The 20,986-nt window shown below is 35.7% G+C and overlaps 2 protein-coding genes across 5 annotated transcripts in view; both read right to left on the bottom strand.

The window, feature by feature from the left end:
• Positions 1–1,521: 1,521 nt before the first annotated feature.
• Positions 1,522–12,563, bottom strand: LOC127499276 (meteorin-like protein). The gene is made up of 4 exons (XM_051869443.1): positions 12,308–12,563; positions 9,742–10,127; positions 4,552–4,611; positions 1,522–2,889 (listed from the first exon to the last, which is right to left on the bottom strand). The coding sequence occupies exons 1-4, from the start codon at positions 12,388–12,390 to the stop codon at positions 2,561–2,563; spliced, it is 858 nt and encodes a 285-aa protein (XP_051725403.1). The 5' UTR covers positions 12,391–12,563; the 3' UTR covers positions 1,522–2,560.
• The window catches only part of b3gntl1 (UDP-GlcNAc:betaGal beta-1,3-N-acetylglucosaminyltransferase-like 1), a 26,335-nt gene continuing 15,268 nt past the window's right edge, over positions 9,920–20,986 (bottom strand). For 2 of the 4 annotated variants that reach the window (XM_051869440.1, XM_051869441.1), the window contains 6 exons: positions 20,353–20,448; positions 20,160–20,284; positions 19,440–19,575; positions 18,292–18,360; positions 17,491–17,565; positions 13,386–16,958 (listed from right to left, as the gene is read on the bottom strand). In XM_051869440.1, coding sequence (XP_051725400.1) covers positions 16,878–16,958; positions 17,491–17,565; positions 18,292–18,360; positions 19,440–19,575; positions 20,160–20,284; positions 20,353–20,448 — 582 coding nt within the window. In that variant the 3' untranslated portion in view covers positions 13,386–16,877. Of the gene's footprint in view, positions 10,128–13,385; positions 16,959–17,490; positions 17,566–18,291; positions 18,361–19,439; positions 19,576–20,159; positions 20,285–20,352; positions 20,449–20,986 lie in introns of those variants that run through there. The other 2 variants (XR_007926091.1, XM_051869439.1) reach the window with 2 other exon arrangements.

Below are 20,986 nucleotides of genomic sequence, written 5' to 3'. Positions count from 1 at the left end.
AAGTCACAATTGCGAGTTATAAAGTCAGAATTGCTTGATATAAAGTCAGAATTGATTGATATAAAGTCAGAATTGTGAGATATAAAGTCAGAATTGATTGAAATAAAGTCAGAATTGTGAGATATAAAGTCAGAATTGATTGAAATAAAGTCAGAATTGTGAGATATAAAGTCAGAATTGATTATTAGAAAGTCACAATTGCTTGATATAAAGTCAGAATTAATTGAAATATAGTCAGAATTGATTGAAATAAAGTCAGAATTGATTGTTAAAAAGTCCGAATTGCGAGATATAAAGTCAGAATTGTGAGATATAAAGTCAGAATCGATTGAAATAAAGTCAGAATTGCGAGATATAAAGTCAGAATTGTGAGATATAAAGTCAGAATTGATTGTTATAAAGTCAGAATTGCGAGATATAAAGTCAGAATTGATTGAAATAAAGTCAGAATTGTGAGATATAAAGTCAGAATTGATTATTAGAAAGTCACAATTGCTTGATATAAAGTCAGAATTAATTGAAATATAGTCAGAATTGATTGAAATAAAGTCAGAATTGATTGTTAAAAAGTCAGAATTGCGAGATATAAAGTCAGAATTGTGAGATATAAAGTCAGAATTGATTGTTATAAAGTCAGAATTGCGAGATATAAAGTCAGAATTGATTGTTATAAAGTCAGAATTGCGAGATATAAAGTCAGAATTGATTGTTAAAAAGTCAGAATTGCGAGATATAAAGTCAGAATTGTGAGATATAAAGTCAGAATTGATTGTTATAAAGTCAGAATTGCGAGATATAAAGTCAGAATTGATTGTTATAAAGTCAGAATTGTGAGATATAAAGTCAGAATTGATTGTTATAAAGTCAGAATTACGAGATATAAAGTCAGAATTGTGAGATATAAAGTCAGAATTACGAGTTATAAAGTCAGAATTGTGAGTTATAAAGTCAGGATTGATATAAAGTCAGAATTGCGAGATATAAAATCAGAATTGATTGTTATAAAGTCAGGATTGATATAAAGTCAGAATTGCGAGATATAAAATCAGAATTGCGAGTAATAGTCAGAATTGCTAGATATAAAGTCAGAATTGATTGATATAAAGTCAGAGTTACGAGATATAAAGTCAGAATTACAAGTTATAAAGTCAGAATTGCGAGTTATAGTCAGAATTGCGAGTTATAGTCAGAATTGCGAGTTATAAAGTCAGAATTGTGTGATATTATCAGAATTGAGTTAGAAAGCCAGAATTGGTTGTTATAAATTCAGAATTGCGAGTTATAAAGTCAGACATGATTGATTTAAAGTCGCAATTGTGTGTTATAAAGTCAGAATTGCAAAATATAGTCAGAACTGATTGATAAAAAGTCGCAATTGTCAGAATTAAGAGATGTAAACTGTCAATTGTGAGGGAAAAAAAAGTCCGAATTGCGAGATAAAAAGTTGCAATTATCTTTTAAGTGTTTTATTCTGTGGCAGAAACAAGCTTCCATACACAAGTAATATGAATGCTTGTCTTTTTATAAAGTCTTTGAACGGTGCTCAGGTAATGTTTATACGCTGCACTACGACATCAGGCTTGTGTAGCTGGAAGAACTCACATTCACACGATAATTTGAACATTTCGCAATTTTCTCCACTGTTGGGCAGATTGGACAGAAAACACCCAGCAATACACACAAAATGACACCCACATAAACAATGATTTGTCCATTAAGAGTGTTTTATTCCAGACTCTTTCTGAGTCCAAGGAACAGAAAAGGCAACTCAACAAAACAAAACACACACACACCATAAACACACACAAACTCACACGTGAACACACTCCAGTCAGAAGAATCGACTGCTCTATAACTATAAACAAAGCTTTTAAGAAAAGCACCGCCATCCTCTCGCAGCAGGCAAGAGCTGATACACACACTCACACACACTTGGATCCAAGTGTTACGACACAATTTCTCTGCATCGGTTTCAGATGTATGAAATCAGGCAACAAGAACAGACAGAAACAAATAAACAAAACTTCTGTCTGTAACCAAGAACAGCAACTTCAGGGAGGATTCCTGACTGAGATCCGTCCATCTGGAACCACTGTACATCCCATCTCCGAAACCTGCCAAGAACACACCCAGGCCTTGTTTCGCCCCAAAATCAACACAAATAAAATAAGAAATGATATTCTGCATGAAAAAATACAGAATTAAATTGTGACAATTACTGTCTCATGACAATTAAGAAAAATGTCCCATGAAAAATGTTTTAAAAAAAGTGAAATATTTATACATAATTGTAGTACTGAAAATAATAAATTACAAATTAAAATAAAAAAATAATTAAAAAAGTAAAACATCTGGATGCAATTGATACTTTTGGTGGGAAATGTGTTTGTTATGAAAAAAATTATGTCTAAAACTGTTCTAAAATAAAATGGTCTAAATTTAATTTCTTGCTTATTTATTTTGATTTTGGGGTGAAATGTGACCCAGACCTCGACTTGAATGAACAACTGGACACGTGTCATGAACTTGAACTTCAGCAGAGGTTTGTTGTGTGTGTCTCTCAGTCTGTGTCTATGTGGCAGGGGTTCGTCCCTGCGACCTGAGCCGAGTGGTACAGTCTGATGAAGTCTTTATAAAGTGGAGCACATCCCAGCCAGGCCTCTCCGAAGCGCACGGCTCCCGTGAAGAGGAACTCGCCCTGTCCCGCCCGCGGGCCGCAGCGCTGCGGCATCTTCACGCGACCCGTCCACCGGCCGCGGCCGCGCCCCCCGCCGCTAGACACAAACATGCGGCTCTTCTGACGGTACACGTGACTCAACGACACCACCACAGAGGCCTGACCTTCATCATCCTCCTCCTCCTCCACATGATGAATACTGCCGCGCACCGCTGAGAGACAGAGATAAAGCATTCACAGTATTTTCCAGAATATAAAAGTCACATGTTTTAAACGTGCTGCAACTTATATTCCAAAGTGGCTTATATAATGCATTTAATGTCAAAACATTTCTATTCATGCCAAACACATGAGCCCAAGTTTATTTGTGTAAACACTGGTAGTTTCAATTTCCCTCTAAAAAATGAGTTTAGGCTAAACGTTGTTTACAATGAATGCCACTATAATTTATGTTTGTTTTATAGTAGTTTTCAATCCTGTTCTGAATACTGTTCAACTTAAAGGATTTGTTGTGAAGTGAGAGGAACTAAAATACATGTTTATAGTGTTTCTAAAAATATTCATTTTATTTACAGGTATTTTACATTATTTCTGAATGCAATAATAAATTGTGACTTATACAGTGTTGGGGAAAGTTACTTTTAGTTAGTTTTAGAAAGTTGCGTTACTTCCTAAATAAGTAATTAATTGCATTACTTAGTTGGAAAGTAATGCGTTATGAAAAGTAATTTAACTTTTGCGTTACTTTTTCTCACCTGGGCTGGGCTTGCTTGTTTGTTTTTTAAAAACAACAAAAAAGTACTATTTTTGGCAAATGTTAAGGCCCTTTCACACCAAAAGTGAAGTGAATAAGCCTCAGGATTAAGGAAAAGCATATTTACTCCTGTACAGTAGAGGGCGCAGCTCAAACAAACCTTTCAGATGTGCTGCCATTCTGGATTAAAGAAGAATACGATACAGGAGGAGGAAGTTTAACACTCTTATTTCTAAACCTAAAGTAATTTTAGCTTATTAGTATGGTTGAATTACATCATTGAAGACATTGGTTAATAAAGTGAGATTAAATACATAAAGTATATTTGTGTAATTTAATATAGTTAATTATTACAGGTTTGCATAAAATTCTGAGATTGCATTTCACTGTTTTTATTCATTTTAAATTAATGTAAAAAAGTAACTTGCGTTACTAATTTGAAAAAGTAACTTAGATATTTTGTTGTAAATTGAAAAAAGTAATGCGTTACTTTACTAGTTACTTGAAAAAGTAATCTGATTACGTAACTCAAGTTACCCCCAACACTGGACTGATATATCAATGTGACTTACATTTCTCGCGACAATGAAATTTTGACCAGGTGTGACTCCCCAGCTAACAAAAATATGTTCTAAGAGCGTTTTTAGAATGTTACCATAATGTTAATTAAACCGTTATTTCTGAATGTTCTCTGAATGTTCAAAACATGCATTTTTTAAATGTTCTAAAAACATTTTTTTCTTGGTTATTTGAATGTTGAGTGAACATTCCATTTTATCATTCTACAAACATTATGGGAATGTTACTTTTGAATGTTCTCTGAACATTCCAAAACAAGGAGTAACATTTAAAATATGTTAGATGAATGTCCAACTAAAACTGTTCAGAACAAAAAATGCTCCAGGAATGATGTATAAATATTTTTTTGTGCTAACATGATTAAAGACCAGATAACTTTGAACAAACATTCTGTTAACGTTACTAAAGGAACGTTTGTTCATAATCAGAATGTTAGCCAAAGTTCTGAGAATGTTTCCTTTTTTGCTTTATTATAGTCAGGGGCAACTTATTTTCAGGAAAGCATGGTACATCATGACTTCTAAGGAGTATAGTTTCTTACCAAAGTCACTGGTGCAGAGCGCCATGAGCAGCTCGTCGTCAGCGCAGGGTCTGCAGGGAGCTGAAACACACACACACACACACACACACACACTATATTAGTGTGAGACACACGAGCACAAGGAAATCCAGACGCATTTCCTCCTCAGACACGTCTGGACTGCGCTGCGTCACACCCGTCAGACTCCAGCTGTGTCTGAGCTCCTGTGATCTCTGACCTTTGCCCTCTGACCCCGTTTGATAGCGTTATCATCATTATCTGCCTCCCCCACTGCCAAACCAAGTGTCTCGACTGAGTTTAAACCACATTAAAGCTTGTTGAACATACAGGGCTGTAAAATAAACAGATGTGCATTTAAAAAGGCTGTAAAAGCTTGAATTGTAAATAATTAAAAATATTTAAACTTTAGAAAAAAAAAAAAAATTTGTCCTACACAATTTGTGCTACTGATTCCTCAAAACAAATGGTTATTTTTAGGTTTTATATTTACAACTATTAAAAAAAAAAAAAAAAAAAAAACTACACAATGCAAAAGACACCTATATTTTAGTAACAATTTCAATGTTTTAAAGATTCATAGTTTCATGTTACAGTAGTATTAATGTGGTTTAATGTTGATTAAAATGACAATATAATTTATTACAAAACTGTTGCAACAGGCTGTCATATTTCAAGCAAGTGAATCAGATGAATCACATTGAAGTGATTCAAACACACACTGTTTTTGATTGTTTTTGCAAAGACAGTATGATAGAAAGACATTTAGTGTATTTATCATCTTTTTCTCATCACATTAAGACTCACAAACTGAGCATCATGTAAATGTAAAGCATTTTCTTCAGATTCGCCTTTAGGACAAAAGCATTTGCAAATTGAATTGATGTAAATGTGATTCCTCACCTGATTTAACATTAAAGTAAAACGACTCTTTAACGACTTTCAACGCCTTCCACCCCCCGCCGCTAACGGCTCATTACCGGGTGGAGGGGGACGCCTCTCACTGATCACAGCTGAAGCCTCGAAACTAACGCTCAGACCTCAGATCAGCTGTTTGGAGACGCTCGTGAAAATAAACACAGAACGTTCAGTGAAACCAGACGATCATTACAGCTTTAACATTACATAACAATTACCATTCTTAACCCGGCAAACACAACCTAACGTTAGTGTTTGGTTCCCGTTTGGTTAGTTTTCTGGAAAACATATAATAATGTTCTTCAAAGTTTTATTTTTAGAATTGTAAGATAAATTTGTTTTTTATTTACCAGTAATAATTAATAAAATGTAATAACAAAATGTGACTTGTACACCGGTGCGACTTATCTTTGTTATTTTGTGTGACTTTCAAGCTAACAAGAATATGTTCTTAGAACATTTTGCTAAAGTTATGAAAACGTTATTTCTGAATATACTCTGAACATTCCACATGTCCAGTTTGTTAGGTGTTTTAAAAATGTTTAAGGGAACATTCCATTTTGCAAACATTATGGGAACGATACTTTTGAATGTTCCCCTACAGAACGTTCCCCTAATGTTAGTATTTGGTTCTCATTTGGTTAGTTTTTTGGAAACCACATAATAATGTTCTTCAAAGGTTTTATTTTTACACTGCAAAAACAAATACAACAACAACAACAAAAAACATAAAAAATGGATAATGTACTGACAGAAAATTACCAGGACATTATCCAGTAATTTTATGGACATTTCAGTTAACCCTTAAACACAACACAATGAAGTTCAAAATTCAAAATACAGGTAAAACACCTGTAAAAATAATTAAGACAGTACATTGTGCCCTATTTTTATGGATTTTTTTAGAGTGTAGAATTATAAAAAAGTTCTCAGTAAAAATTTTTTAGACAACTTACACAAAATAATTTCCACAGAATGTGGTTATTTTTAGGTTTTATCCTTACAACTATGAAGTAACATTTACCGAATATTCTGTTTTTTTTATGTTTAATATTTACAGTTATAAAATAACTTTCACAGAATATTCCGTAATGGTTATTTTTAGTTGTTGTTTTTTTTACAACTATAAAATAAAGTTCTCAGAATGTTGCAGTAAGTTTGTGTTAAGTATAAGAAAGCAATAAATAAATAAATAAGTAGATAAATAAATAAATAAATCCCAATTGATAGCCATATAATGAAAAGACTGCAAATCTTTGTTCACTGCAAATCTGACAAGACATACTGGCCACTTTATGGCAGTTTTTTTGCCCTTTTTGGAGCTTGAGCTTGTATAAATCAGGGTCAACTTTCATTGCTTTAAGAGAACAGCTCAGATATTCCTAAAAAAAAACTCTTTTCACTAACACATGCTTTCTTCCTGTAGACCAATCAGGAGGCCCACCCAAGCTCAAGTGTGAGTGAGACCAACAGGTGAGGAGCTCAGGACACCTCAAGACTTACATGTTTATAAAGACAAACCCTCTGGGAATGCTGAGCGGGAAAGAAAGGGAAAAGAGAGCGGGGGAAGGGAAACGGAAGAAAGAGACTTTCTGGAATACCTGGTAGCTTCCCAGTGAACAAAAATATGTATTGCCAATGTTCCCATTAAGTTAAGATAACATGGTTTATGAATGTTCCCTGAATGTTTTTTAAATGTTTTAAAAACGTTCTTCTTGGTTATACAAACGTTAAGGGAACATTCCATTTGCAAACATTATGAGAATGTTCTGAAACAAGTAGTAACATTTTTACATTTTGAGAACATTATTAAAGACCAGAGAACATTGTACGAACATTCTATTGTTCTAACGTTCAAACGTTACGGGAAGAACGTTTGTTAGGAACTTTGAGAGAACCTTGACAGAACGTTAACTAAAGTTCTGAGATCATTCTCTGTTAGCTGGGTATGTGGTAAAAAGAAGAACGAAAAATTACGAAAATGGGATTTTTCAGTATTTAGACTGTGATTCTCTACAGACAGCTGTGAACAGATTTATATTATTACAAATCTCTCTTGAAAGTATTAAGCTGCTGTGCCAGAGCTCATCTCACCTGCACAGCCAATACAACAGCACCTTTCATGTGCAACTAGCCAACGAGAGTCGACCTCAGCGACCATCGGACCAATGGCACGCAGCGGCCGCTGTGATTGACAGCACTACAGGCTGCTTGACCCCGGCGAGACCTCTCGATTAGACTGTTTATTTTCTTATGTCAGGCTGAACATGGAGCGTCGCGGGGGCTGGTGGTTCTGTCTGGGCTTCAGGTTTTACGGGGTCAGCGCCAGCAGACATTTTACTACCTCTCTAAAGCACTCTTTCATGTGAATGACGGCCATTTGACAGTGTTGTTATTCCACCCCCAACACTCTCTCTCTCTCTCTCGGTCACACAGATATTCCTGAATACACTAAGGCTGCGTGATATGGCGAATATTTACAATATACTATATTTCTGATGATGTGAAATTCACAAACATTATAAATATTACAATGAGGTTTCCCGTAAGATCACGTCAGTGTGCTAGTTTCACAGCCGCTCTTTGTGTCGTGAATATTTGAGTACGCAAATAGCGATTCAGTTATTTTTCTTACATTTCCTTTAATGAATCTGTGCACACTCTGATTCAACCATTCATTTGCATCCTAATGAATTAAAAATGTGCAAGATGCAGTGTTGTTATTATTGTTAAACTAAAACTATTAAAAGTCAAACAAATAAAGCTGAAATTAAATAAAATATAAATATTAGATAAAAAATTTAACTTAAAAAATGTAATACTGCATGGCGACTAAATGAGATATTAAGTTGAAGCACTAAAATGACTGACACACACACACACACAAAAAAAAACGAATAAAAATATAAATGAAAGAAAATGACTAAACCTTAAATGAAAATTATATTAAAACTTTTAAAAAAGCTCATTCAAAAATATTAATAAACACTACAATAGTATATAAACAATACTAAAACAACACTGCATTTTACGTTCTTTAACGCTTTTATTTTGTAGAAAACAGTACTTAAATATTACTGTTTTTTCTATTTTAAACAATATTATTGTGCAATGTTAAATTGGTGAAATAAAATAATACATTTTTGGTTTCATTTAGTGAAAATAAAATGTGGAAACATGTCTGATAATAATAATAATTGTTGTTGATGTTGTATTTTACTTGCATTAAACATTTTGAATCTACTTAATGTCTGTCTAAGCTGTGATTATGATTCTGTTGAATGGAGAAAAAAAAAAAAAAAAAATCTTTTAAACTAGAGACGCACTGATACTAAATTTCTCCACCGATACTGATAGCCGATAATTCAGAGTGATATCTGCCGATAACGATAACAATAACAATAGTTTGGAGGTTCTGCCTTTTATACCTTCTTTTAAATTAATGATAGGCTACTTTTATTATAATTAATAATTAATCATTATATTTTGAAAGAATGCAAATAAAAACTTTATTCTCTCCATTTCATCAACTTGTTTCAGAGTAACTGGTATCAGTTATAAACAAACACATTACTCAAATTAATATGAACACACATTAACTAAATTCTGAAAATGAAATGATTAATTAATATAATTACTATTAATATTGAACATCAAACTGGTTTCTTAGCATTTTCTTTACACAAAGCCCAAATGCAGTGCATTTTCCTGCCCTCTTTTGATTTACAGGATATATATCGGCCCTGACTATCACTGTTTTAAACTATCGGTATCGATAACCAATAATCGATGTCGGCCGATAAAAGCACATTTTCACACTATCGATACCGATTATTGGCCGATATATCGGTGCATCTCTATTTTAAGCGCATTTCAGAGCAAATGCATATGAAGATAAAGACTGAATATCATAAGATAAATCTGTAAAAATAGTGGCCAATATACTGTGTTAATATGAAGAAATGTTCTTTATTGATTTTTCATGCATTTTTACATGAATTACACATTGTGTTGTGTTTTAGGATTAAAAGGAAATGCACAGATATGAAAATTTTGGCCGATACTGATAATTCTCTATATTTGAAAGCCGATAACCGATATTGTTCTGTTGTTGTAATCCGATATTGTAACCCATTATTTATCGGTTTTAATATATTGGCCAAATTTTCTTATCGAGCCAATAACGATAACATTAACAATGGACATATATCGGCTGATACCGATAATGTGGCCGATATACTTAACAGATAATGTCCCGTCCGATTTTTTTCTTACCTGCAGGTGAGTAGGACTCGTCTCCGGGCGTCTGCGTGGAGATCAGCTGATACTGAAAGGCCGTGATCCTCCGGCTGATGTCCCGCCGCGCGGACGCCTCCACGAACAGCGCCCCCTCCTGGAGGCTGAAGCAGCGCACGAGTCCGGCCGCCTGCTCCGCCTCCGACAGCAGCAGCCGCAGCTCTCCGGCCCGCTCCACGTACAGCGTGGCTCCACGCGAGTCCGTCCGGGGCTTGACGCAGGCGTGGAGGTGTGCGGAGGACGGCAGGTTGGGCCTCAGGTTGACGATGACAGCTCCAGTGGGATAGAGCCACTCCAGAGAGCCTTCAGCACAGCGCAGATACACCTGCTCCACGTCCCGCGCGTGAGACTCGTGCGTCAGCCCGCTGCAGACACACAACACAAGAGTTAACAGCTTGGAGCCAAACTATGGAGCCAAAACATTTGCGTTTTAGTTGTGTCTTGCTTCTCATTCAACACAGAGGTTCTCGTTTTTCAAACGACACATAAATCTGAGAGCTTGACAAATTGGGATGTCCACAGTTTTGATGCATCCCATGACCTTCAGGGTGAGCGTGACCTCCTCCCCATCTCCAAGAGCTTTCAGAAACATGAGGAGAGATTGGATGTCGAAAGTGCGGGATATTAAGTCAACCTGAGGTCTTAAAAAGCTTATGGTACGAGAAGAAGGGTTATGTGCACATGAAAGATTTCACACAAGCTGTCATCCAGATGTGACATTTTCATTTTCCCCGCTACAGCGCTTTCAAGTGGTTGTGGCTGGCGTATTTAGGGATGATTACAGTGTTTGTGCCTGTTTCAGCTGGACTGGTGCCGACGGGTGTGCAGAGGCTTTGAGATTTACACTCTTCACCTGGTGAACATCACTTCTCTGAAACATTATGTCCTCAAAAACATTTAATGTCCCATCCCATCCATTGAGTTTGCTGGAACTCAAAAGTCTAAAAAAGGATTGATTGATTCTAAAATGCAGATTAATTGTATTCCTGTATTTCCACCAAATATAGAGGATTTGGATGAACATGAGGGTGAGTAAATGATGGCAGAACTAAACTTCACAGCTACAGCTGGAGTTCATGACTTAGCATTATAATTAAACTGACGGGGTTTGGTTTCTACTGAAATCAGTGCCAAATGTCTTCCAGAGAAAAAGAACCGAATCCCGCACACATGACCCCTAAATTCCCTCCATTTCATCCGGCTTGCTTTTAATTAACGTTATTAAATCATTTTCTGGAGTCCATTAAGCCGCGGAGCGCATAATAGAGGCCAGATTCAGCGCGGTCTGGTTCAAAGAGTTAAATGAAGGAGTTGAAAAGAAAAGTGCGAGTCAGCTACTAAACCAGAGTATTAGAGCCAATGAAGAGAGAGGGAGAGAGGGATGGAGGGAGAGAGAGAGAGAGAGAGAGAGAGAGAAAACATACGGAGATTAACGTCACTGTGGGCGCAGAAAATACGAGCGAAAACAAATCGGTGTTGTTTTATCTTTTTAGCGCTGAGTAGTCAAAATCATTTTAGTGAATCGATTCTTTTGAACGGTTCTTTTTTTAGAATCCTAAGACTTTCAAATAGTTAAATACCACTGTTTAGATTCTCTGGTAAGTAAATGCTGGGGTAAAAACAACCCAAGTTGGGTTGAAAATGGACAAACCCAGCAACTGGGTTGTTTTAACCCAGTGGTTTGGTTAAATGTTTGCCCAGCCTGCTGGGTAACTCAACTATTGCTTAAAAATTGCTGTATTTCTTGCTTAAAATGAACCCAAAGTATGTTGGAAATTAACATTTATTAATAAATTTAATAAAAAATAATAAACATTTATTAAATTGCTTATTGATAAATGTTCACCTTTTGATTATTATTGTTGCCTCTAGTAATTGTGTGTCTGATTTTTAATTTCCATCCTATTTTGGGTTCATTTTAAGTCAGCCATATAGTCATTTTTAATCAATAGTTGGGTTAAATAAAACTACCCAGCAGGTTGGGCAAACATTTAACCCAACCGCTGGGTTTGTCCATTTTCAACCCAACTTGGGTTGTTTTTAACCCAGCATTTTTAGAGTATAGATTGTATCATATATGTGTGATATTTAGTGATATTTATGATTCATTAACCACTTCACATTCACAAGTTTAGTCCCAAACAATGTTCTAATACAGCCGAGAAATAATTCACGCACAAACTCCTTCCGAATCCGAATCGTTCCGGAAGGAACATTGAAAGAACTGGTTTATACGAATCGGTTCGCGAATCAGTCTTAAGGGTAAATGTCAGCGCATGTTCAAGATAAGGGCATGTCCGGACCTTCCCCATCACCTCTCACAGAATTACATTGTTTAAACCTATTACACGTCTAAACAGATATATTACAAGTAAACTATTAAAATGTAAAAACCCTTTGTTTGCCCATATTTAAAAAATTAAAGAGAGAGATATAGTTTACTATAATTACCGAAATTATCCCTAATACAAACGATCACAAAATAGGCTTGCTTTTAAATGCTTTTTAACTATTATAAACCTTTACACAAATGAAAAGGGCTGACCTTCCTGTCCAGCTGCACTGGTCGCTGGAGTATTGAGCACATCCACACAGGACTAGAGCTGAGAAAAGAATGAATAAAAACATCCTCTAACACCCCAACAATCTCCTTCAGTCTGTAGAAAAACCACCGCTCTGGATCACTTCAAAAACTACATGGCCAAACCATGAGCAGACATCAGAGATGAGAGTTAAGTCCAGAATGAAGCGCTCATGATCGCGTGCGTGAGTCTGAACCCACAGATACTGATAGTGAGTCCAACTTTCACCCTCATTCCGACCTCCGCCCCGCCCACGAAACACGCGCCCCGCCCCTAAACCACGCCCCGTCTGCACGAGGGACGCAACTAAAAAAAACAGCCTACAGCAGTATTTATTTACTAAAACTTGAACATTTTAAGCCATATTTTAGTGGTAGTACCATGGTATTTGAAGTGCCTTCGTGTCCCTAATTACTATGGTACTGAATTTGTCAGAGATATTAGATACTGAAATTCATAACATTGGCGAAACACGAATGAATATTCAGCACCAAAGTCAGATATACTCATTTGATAGATTTACTGTACCATAGGGTAGAGCCGCAGCACTTTCTTGTAAGGGTGTGTAACTCAGTGTGTGTGTCTTGAGGTGGCTGTGGTTATTCTGGGCTCTATAAACACTGGTATCAGATGCTGCTGAGTCGCGCGCTGTTATTACGGCTGCACGCGCCTCGCGGGACACTGACCGATCCTCCAAATAAGCACTAGATTGTTGATTTATTATACATTATAAACTGCATATTTAAGAATATATATATATATTTTTATATATATATATATATATATTTTTTTTTATTATTATTTATTTATTTAAGTGGCCATTATACAGAATGTGATTTAAAATGCATTTAAGTATTCACATTTTACATGTTTACTAAGATCCTTCTATTATCCATTGAATCCCATAATAATATTTAAAATATCAGTAAGCTTAATTTATATAAAATCATAATTTAATGGGTACCTTCAATTGTGAGCTGCCTGTGCCGATCCCTAACCCCTAAATTTCAACTTGTGAAAATGATATTGAAATTTTTGCAGTTTTTTTCAGTTGTTGTTTTTAAAAAATATATTTTTAAAAAAAAGTTAAAAAAAAAAAAAAAAATTATATATATATATATATATTTTTTTTTTTTAATCATGAAACTTTATGTAAAGAAAAAAAAAAAAGTTTCCCCCATTTTCATGTCACTACCGAAACAGTGTAGTTTTAGTCCATTAGTCCTGCAGCCTCCCTCCCTCTCATAGCCTCTCTTTCATAGTAGATACTAGGTCCATCATTTTGAGAAAATCTGTGTGTAACTTTAAGGAACGTCACTACCAAACACCTTTTTTTTCTGCAATTAAGCAAACCTTTTTGGGTGTTATTCCATTAAATTTAGTTTTTGTGTGTGTACAACTGTTAAGAACTGTGTTAGCTAACCATGCTGATTAGCATCTTTAAGATAGGCTCAAAAGTATCGAAAATCGTCACTACCAAAACAGTCATGACTGAAACACGTGGTGAAGTTTCGGTTGTGACATCTTTGTTATTCAATAAAATGTAGTTTTTATATGTGTACAACTGTTCAGAAGTGTGCTAGCTAACCATGTGCTGATTAGCATCTTTGAGCTAGGCTCAAAAGTATCTAAAATTGTCAGTACCGAAACTTCACCACGTTTCGGTAGTGACATCATTGTTTTGGTAGTGACAAAAGGGAACACATAATCATTTATTTGGGGGAAATAAACAAAATTTTAGTACAGTTATGCAAATCATTTGTATTTTAATATGTTTAAAATTCTGTAATGTGATGAGGTCGCTACCAACACATTACTGTCACTACTGAAACTGCAGTCATGAGCGAAACATGGATGTTTTGTCAAAAATAAAGTATATTGAATTATCAAGATGTTATTATAGTGTTTGGTTCAGTGTATATTCAGGCTATATATTCTTAACACTAATTGTAAATGATTAATAAAAACATACTAATATTCAAATTAGTATGGTAAAAAAATAATTAAAAAGGCAATTTGGACACATAAAGACACGTAAAAACAGTAGAAATATAATCTGTGTAAAAACTTGAGGTGTTGTGTTGTGTCAGGAGTTCTATGTACAGACATGTTTATTTGTGATGGTGTGTGTTACAGATCAGATGTGTAATGACTCGTGCTGAGCTCTGACCCTCCAATTGCACGCCATCCTAAACATTTACAGGCCATGACCCCTGACCCGACCCCTCACACGCACACGCACACCTACATCACGCTCCATCACCTGACACACACACACAGGGAGGAACGTGGCCGCTGACCTCAGATAACACACACATTCCAGTCTCACACACACAAAGCAAAATGGACGACTGTTGAGAGGAAGACAGATAAAACTAACCAGACCTGTCAGAGACTGTCATGAATTATTAAAGTTGGCTGTTATCAGAAAGTGATAAGCTAATACACACATACACAAAGAAAAAGGAGGAAATGAGTTTTAAAAATTCTAAAAATACATCTTTAATATCACAAGGATTTAACATACAACAGCATAATACTGAAACAGTGTTGTTGTTGCTAACTAAAACTATTAAATATACTTTTTTGGTAATTTAAATAAAGCTGAAATAAAATAAAATATAAATATAAGATAAAAAAGCTAACTAAAATAATAAAAAAAAAGACTAAATGAGAGATTAACAGATTAAGTCTGCACAACAGTTTCAGGCCATTCCCGCACACTCGACCAGCAAGATTGAGAGCATGTCTGCGGGAAAAGGGTTTATTCTGAGTGTGGCGTCACTCGGGAACGATGGAGAAATCCAGTGACACGGGGCATCAGGAATGCAAACAGACACCTATGTGTGTTTGAGTTTAGGTGCGAGAGGGATGTGAGAGGTTTCTCAAGCTGGGAACTTTGGGAAGGACAGCAGGAACCAGTTCTCAGCTCTGACACACTGTTTTTTCTAAGATTACGAAGATTTTTCATCGTCTCTATTAGCTCAGTGTGAAACTATAGATATTTTCCAGGCTTAAACCCCAAATCATGTTAGCAATATGCTATAAAAGGCCAGTAGCATGACAAAACATGCTAGCAACATGTTAAGACATGCTAGAAACATACTAGTATTGTGTTAAATTATGCTAGTCATGTGATAAAACATGCTAACAATGTGCTAACAAGTTAAAACATGCTAAAAGGATGCTAACAACATGCTAAGTCATGATAGAAACATGCTTAAACATGTTAAAAACACCAGCATTGTGCTAAAATATGCTAGTAATGTGTGCTCGAAACATGCAAAATTGTTAGCGATGTGCTAAAACATGCTAGCGTATTATTAGCAACATGCTATAAACATACTAGCAATGTGTTAAAACATGCTAGAAATATACTAGCATTGTTACAATATGCTTGTACTGAGTTTGAACATGCTAAAAACATGCATGCAATTTCATTATCGATTTGTTAAAACAGGCTAGCAATGTGTTAAAACACGTTAGAAGCATGCTAACAACAGACTAAATCATGATAGAATCATGCTTAAACATGCTATAAACACTAGCATTGTGCTAAAATATGCTAGTAATGAGTTTGAACATGTTCAAAACATGCAGAATTACGTTATCGATTTGTTAAAACAAGCTAGCAATAAGCTAACAAGTTAAAACATGCTAGAAACATGCTAACAACATACTAAATCATGATAAAATCATGCTTAAAAATGTTAGAAACACTAGCATTGTGTTAAAATATGCTAGTAATGTGTTTGAACATGCTTGAAACATTACAAAAACACTCTGCGCAGGCCTCGAACTCAGGTCTCCGGCGTGGGAGTCGGACGCACTAACAAGGAGGCTAAAGACTGCAGCCTCTAGCATCAGCCGCTAATGCGCCTCTTGAGGCCAGGGAAATGAAGTTTACATGCACAGCTCCTACTAGCTGGCCCATCTGGGACACGGCACCAATGTAACCCCTCTCTGGTCCTATTCGCCATGTTCTGCACAAGCCTCGAACCCGGGTCTCTGCCGTGGGAGGCGGGCGCGTTAACAAGGAGGCTAAAGACTGCAGGCTCTAGTAGCTGTAATGTGTTTGAACATGCATTACGTTATTGACGTGTTAAAACATGCTAGCAATGTGCTATAACACGTTAGCATGTATATTATTACCAACATGATACAACCTATATCATGTTAGTCAACAATATGTTAGCAACATGCTATAACAATGCTATCAACATGAGTGCTGCCTGTTTTTCTTACTGCATCTATATAACCATCAAACTTTAAACTATATTTTAAACATTCAGATAAGGATTTATCAAGTTTGTCCTGATGAACTTCGGTAGTTTCACACTGAGCTAATGATGTTTTCCAGCCTCTAACTTTACAGAAAAGGTTTTGCATTCTTAGATCTTAATTAAGACATTATTCAGTCGCTTTATTAGTCCGTTACTTGTTTGCAGGTCCCACAGTACCTGAGGTTTGACTGTCCCTGTAGGATATTTTGATCTCCTAGCGCAGCCCAAACCTGCCGGACACACACCGTGTTCAGTTGAAATGGTAGTAATGGATTCCCTCTTTCAGCTGCAGCGACAGCAGGTTTTCCTCCAGGACTCCATGTGTCATATCCTACAGAGAGACAGACACTCAAAACACAGACATAAACAGATTCACCTGCAAAGTGAATGTAGCTAAACTATGTTGCCCTCTTTTGGGCCAAAATCTAATGTAAGAGTGTATATATAAATAAAAATGTATAAACTCACAAATATTGGACAACCTACTACAATAATTTATGTATTAATATGTTAATTTAGCTTAACATTGTTAGCTTAGCATCAGATAATGTGATTATTGTGTGGCATGAGGAGGGTCTCAAATCAGTCACTAATGATGGATGAAGTCAGTTAATGTGTTGCCTATGTAGGGCACAGACGACTGGGCTGCTCACTGGAATCCATATTGAATGCAATATTAAGCGATGCAGAAACAGCTGTGTGTGTGTGTGTGATAATATCTGATCCCGCTGGAGTTTCATTAGCAGGAAACACACATGATGATTGAGATTGATACAAGCCTCACAGTCATTTGGACACGAGCATGTGTGTGTTTCAGAGAAAAGTCAAATTAAGGTCTAAGACGCACACACACACACACTCACCAGCTTCACACACACGATAAATGGCGGCGATGCATTTCTAAAGTGCAGGATGGGAATCTTGGGCTTCGGCCGCTCCTGAAGGAAACAGAAATCGAGAGAGTGTGTGTGTTAATCACAGTATCATCAGTGTTATTGGTGTTATTACGGCTCTGAAGTGTTCCAGTATTAAGTGTGTTCAGAGGTGATAACTGATGTTCCTGCGGGATGTGACTGTTCCTGCTATTATCCTCCAGTGTTTTGACTGCTGCGCTGTGATCGTTCGTCTGATTCTCATCAAGCTAATGAGGCTAATGATGGATTTTCCAGGAAATTAATTAGTCACGGCGTGTTCTTCTGAAAACAGCTGACGGCTGATCTGTGTCTAGGCATAGACGTTGATTCATTACTAGCATTATATTTGCATAACTAATCACTATTCTAGATTTACATTAACCACGTTCCCATGAAGACGTCCAGTTCTCAGATTCAGATCATTTCAGTGGATCTACTTACATACACTAACATTAAAATAATAGTGCCAACTAAAAATAATGTTTAAAGAAGTTTACAAATATGCAATTATTGAAAAATGCATGTTTAATATGCAGTTATTCTCATTACATATAACATACACTATTACTACTGCCAGTCATTCATGATGTACTTCATTTTACGCCTATATATTCCTATATTACACTATGACTGTAATGCTTCTGTAGTGTTTCATGATGGTATAAACAGATCTATTATTAGAAACAGATATAAACAGATATACTATTATAATCTATATTGAGTTCTGAAGTGACACATCGCGTCTCTCACCTTTGACTCCTCGTATGTGTAAAAGCCCTTCTGAATTTTGTTTTCATCCACATCACAGAACGCTTTCACCTGCACACACACACACACACACACACACACACACACACACACACACACACACACACACACATCAACCGATGCAGCACCACCTCTTCAATATTTCACATATTAATTAACTTACAATCACTGCAGCTCAGTTGTTTGGTGGTTACAAGGGTGTTCTGGGTAGTTGCTAGAGTGTTATTAGGCAGTTGATAAGGGGTTACTAGAATTGAAAGTGATGACTTTATGATTATTATTTTAGTATTTAATGGATTATCAACAAAAACAACAATAATTGATTTTGATTATTTTTAATTAGTTATGATTTTTTTTTAGGTCGCTTCAGTATTTTAACTAAATAATTCATTTATTTTAATTAAATTAATTATTATTATTATTGATTTATTATAATTGATTTATATTTTAGTATTTTTAAGTCCCTTCAGTATTTTAATGAATAATAATCATTTTAATTATTCATTTTATTTATTTGTAATTATGTATTTTAGTATTTACCTGATTAATAACAATTACTATACATTTCTGATATTTTTTTTAATTAGTTATTATTGGTTATTTATTATATATATATTTTTTATTTTAAGTTCATTTAGTATTTTAACTAAATACTACTAATAATTTCTTTACTTTAATTATTTTTAATTAATATTATTTAAGTATTTTAAGACCCTTATGTATTTTAACTAATAATAATTTTAATTATTCGTTTATTTTAATTATTTTGTAATTAATTATTATTTAAGTATTTTTACCTGCTTTTAGTATTTTAACCAATTATTATCATTATTTCAATATGATTGTTTATTTTTATTATCATAACTTCAATATGATTATTTATTTAGTATTTTTATGTCCCTTCAATGTATTAATTATTTATTTTAATTATTTTTTTCATTATATTTATTTTAGTATGTTTTAAAGCTTTTTAGTATAAGTAATCATTATTATATTATTAATTAGTTAATAAATAGTTTAATAATAGTGTATTACTAATAATACTAATAAAAATAATAATAATAATAATAATAATAATAATAATTATTATTATTATTATTATTATTATTTTGAATGTTTTGAGCCATCACCTTCTTCTGATTGGTAAGACTCAAGCTGCGGTACAGTTTCCGTCCCTGTTTTCCAGCGTTCCATATAGTGAACGATTCCCATTGGCTGAGCACTCGCTCCTGCAGGAAGTCCACGCGGAGATCCCAGATAGTGTCTCTGAGAGCAGGAGGACAGAGATGGTTAATAAACGTGAGGATGAGCGTGATGAAGATCATCTATCCATGACTTCAGGGACAATGGATGAAGGAGAAACTGTGGTTTTGAGTTATTTAAAGAGCATTCTTTCCATTCATTCTGCATACGTCCTTCAACTGAGAGCATTATAAAACACTAAAACACATAAATCAACCCTGAACACACACACACACACGTAATGAGAGGACGCTGGGGTTTGACATCCAGCTGTGGCCTGTTGGACAGACGGCGTGAAAATCTGTGGAATTCCAGACACACGGAGCGGGAAGATGCCAGTCATTCCACAGAGAGACAGATAACACACACACACACACACACTGAAGAGACCTGTGAGAATATGAGTATCTTGACATTTTTTTTTTCACTAATAAATTCCATTAACACATGTAAGATTTCAGCTGAAATTGTTATAAAACACATGAGCAGAAGAACATCCTAAATCAATTTCACTGCATATCTGTAAAATTAAAGTCTTTCATTGATTGACAGCCCTAAAACAAAAGCAGCATTTACTGACTGATAATCAGGGATTGTAAGAGACTCACTCCAGCACAGAATGTGTTGCCGCATGTTCATGATATCGATAAACCAGCAAACACTCGTCCACTCGGACCACAGTCCCCCCGCGACGAAGACTCTGGTAGAAGAAGAGCAGATCCTCAGGAACGCCCTGAGAGAGAGAGTTCAGATTAGCGGCGGCTCGAGGGCTGTACGTGTGTTTCAGCAGAAGAGCCTCACCTTTCCTCCCTCGTCAAACCGACCGACTGTCTGGAACCAGTCGCGGGAGCAGAACCAGGTGGGCATGATGACCGTCGGCCCGTGAGAGGTGTACACCTTTGAAAGAAATGAAGGCTTCTATTCAGCAAGGACACATTCAAGAGCACCTATTATGCAAAATTCACTTTTACATGGTGTTGGTAGTGTTTGAACACAACCACCCTATAGTGATAAAAAAATATCTTTTTTAATCCCCATAAAACCTCAAGAGTCTCAAAGAACAAGCCATTTTCATTTTCTGTGCAATGTGACGTCACTTTGCACAGGCCCCGCCCATGACTGCTGATGGACAATGCGGTATTAGCATAGACCCGCCCTGAGTGAGTTGTACACAGTCCGTCATTGCCTCCGTAGCGACAAGAATGTCCCGTAAGCAATTTAGGTGTTTTGTTGTTGGATGCAAGAGAGAACATAACAGTCTTCATTTACTCCCGACATCAGAGCCGCTGAAGGCGCAGTGGATTAGTTTTATTTTTGAAGCAAATGAGCCACAGATCTAATATACACATGTGATTTCTGTCCCTGCTGTTTACATTCACAGACATAACCCACTGTGTTTGTGAACTTTGTGTTTTTTTGACAGTTTAAACACAAT

Source organism: Ctenopharyngodon idella, chromosome 2 (assembly GCF_019924925.1).
Source record: "Ctenopharyngodon idella isolate HZGC_01 chromosome 2, HZGC01, whole genome shotgun sequence".
Classification (NCBI taxonomy): domain Eukaryota; kingdom Metazoa; phylum Chordata; class Actinopteri; order Cypriniformes; family Xenocyprididae; genus Ctenopharyngodon; species Ctenopharyngodon idella.
This window is presented reverse-complemented; position numbering and strand designations above follow the sequence as displayed.

Bases quoted from the DNA above. Each gene is read 5' to 3' on its own strand.
- LOC127499276 (XM_051869443.1), bottom strand. From the start codon at position 12,390: ATGTTTTTATTCATTCTTTTCTCAGCTCTAGTCCTGTGTGGATGTGCT. The intron at 10,128-12,307 runs GTCAGCCCTTTT...GTGTGTCTGCAG, and splicing joins CAGTGCAGCTGGACAGGAAG to CGGGCTGACGCACGAGTCTC. The intron at 4,612-9,741 runs GTAAGAAAAAAA...TGTGTGTTTCAG, and splicing joins CGAGTCCTACTCACCTGCAG to CTCCCTGCAGACCCTGCGCT.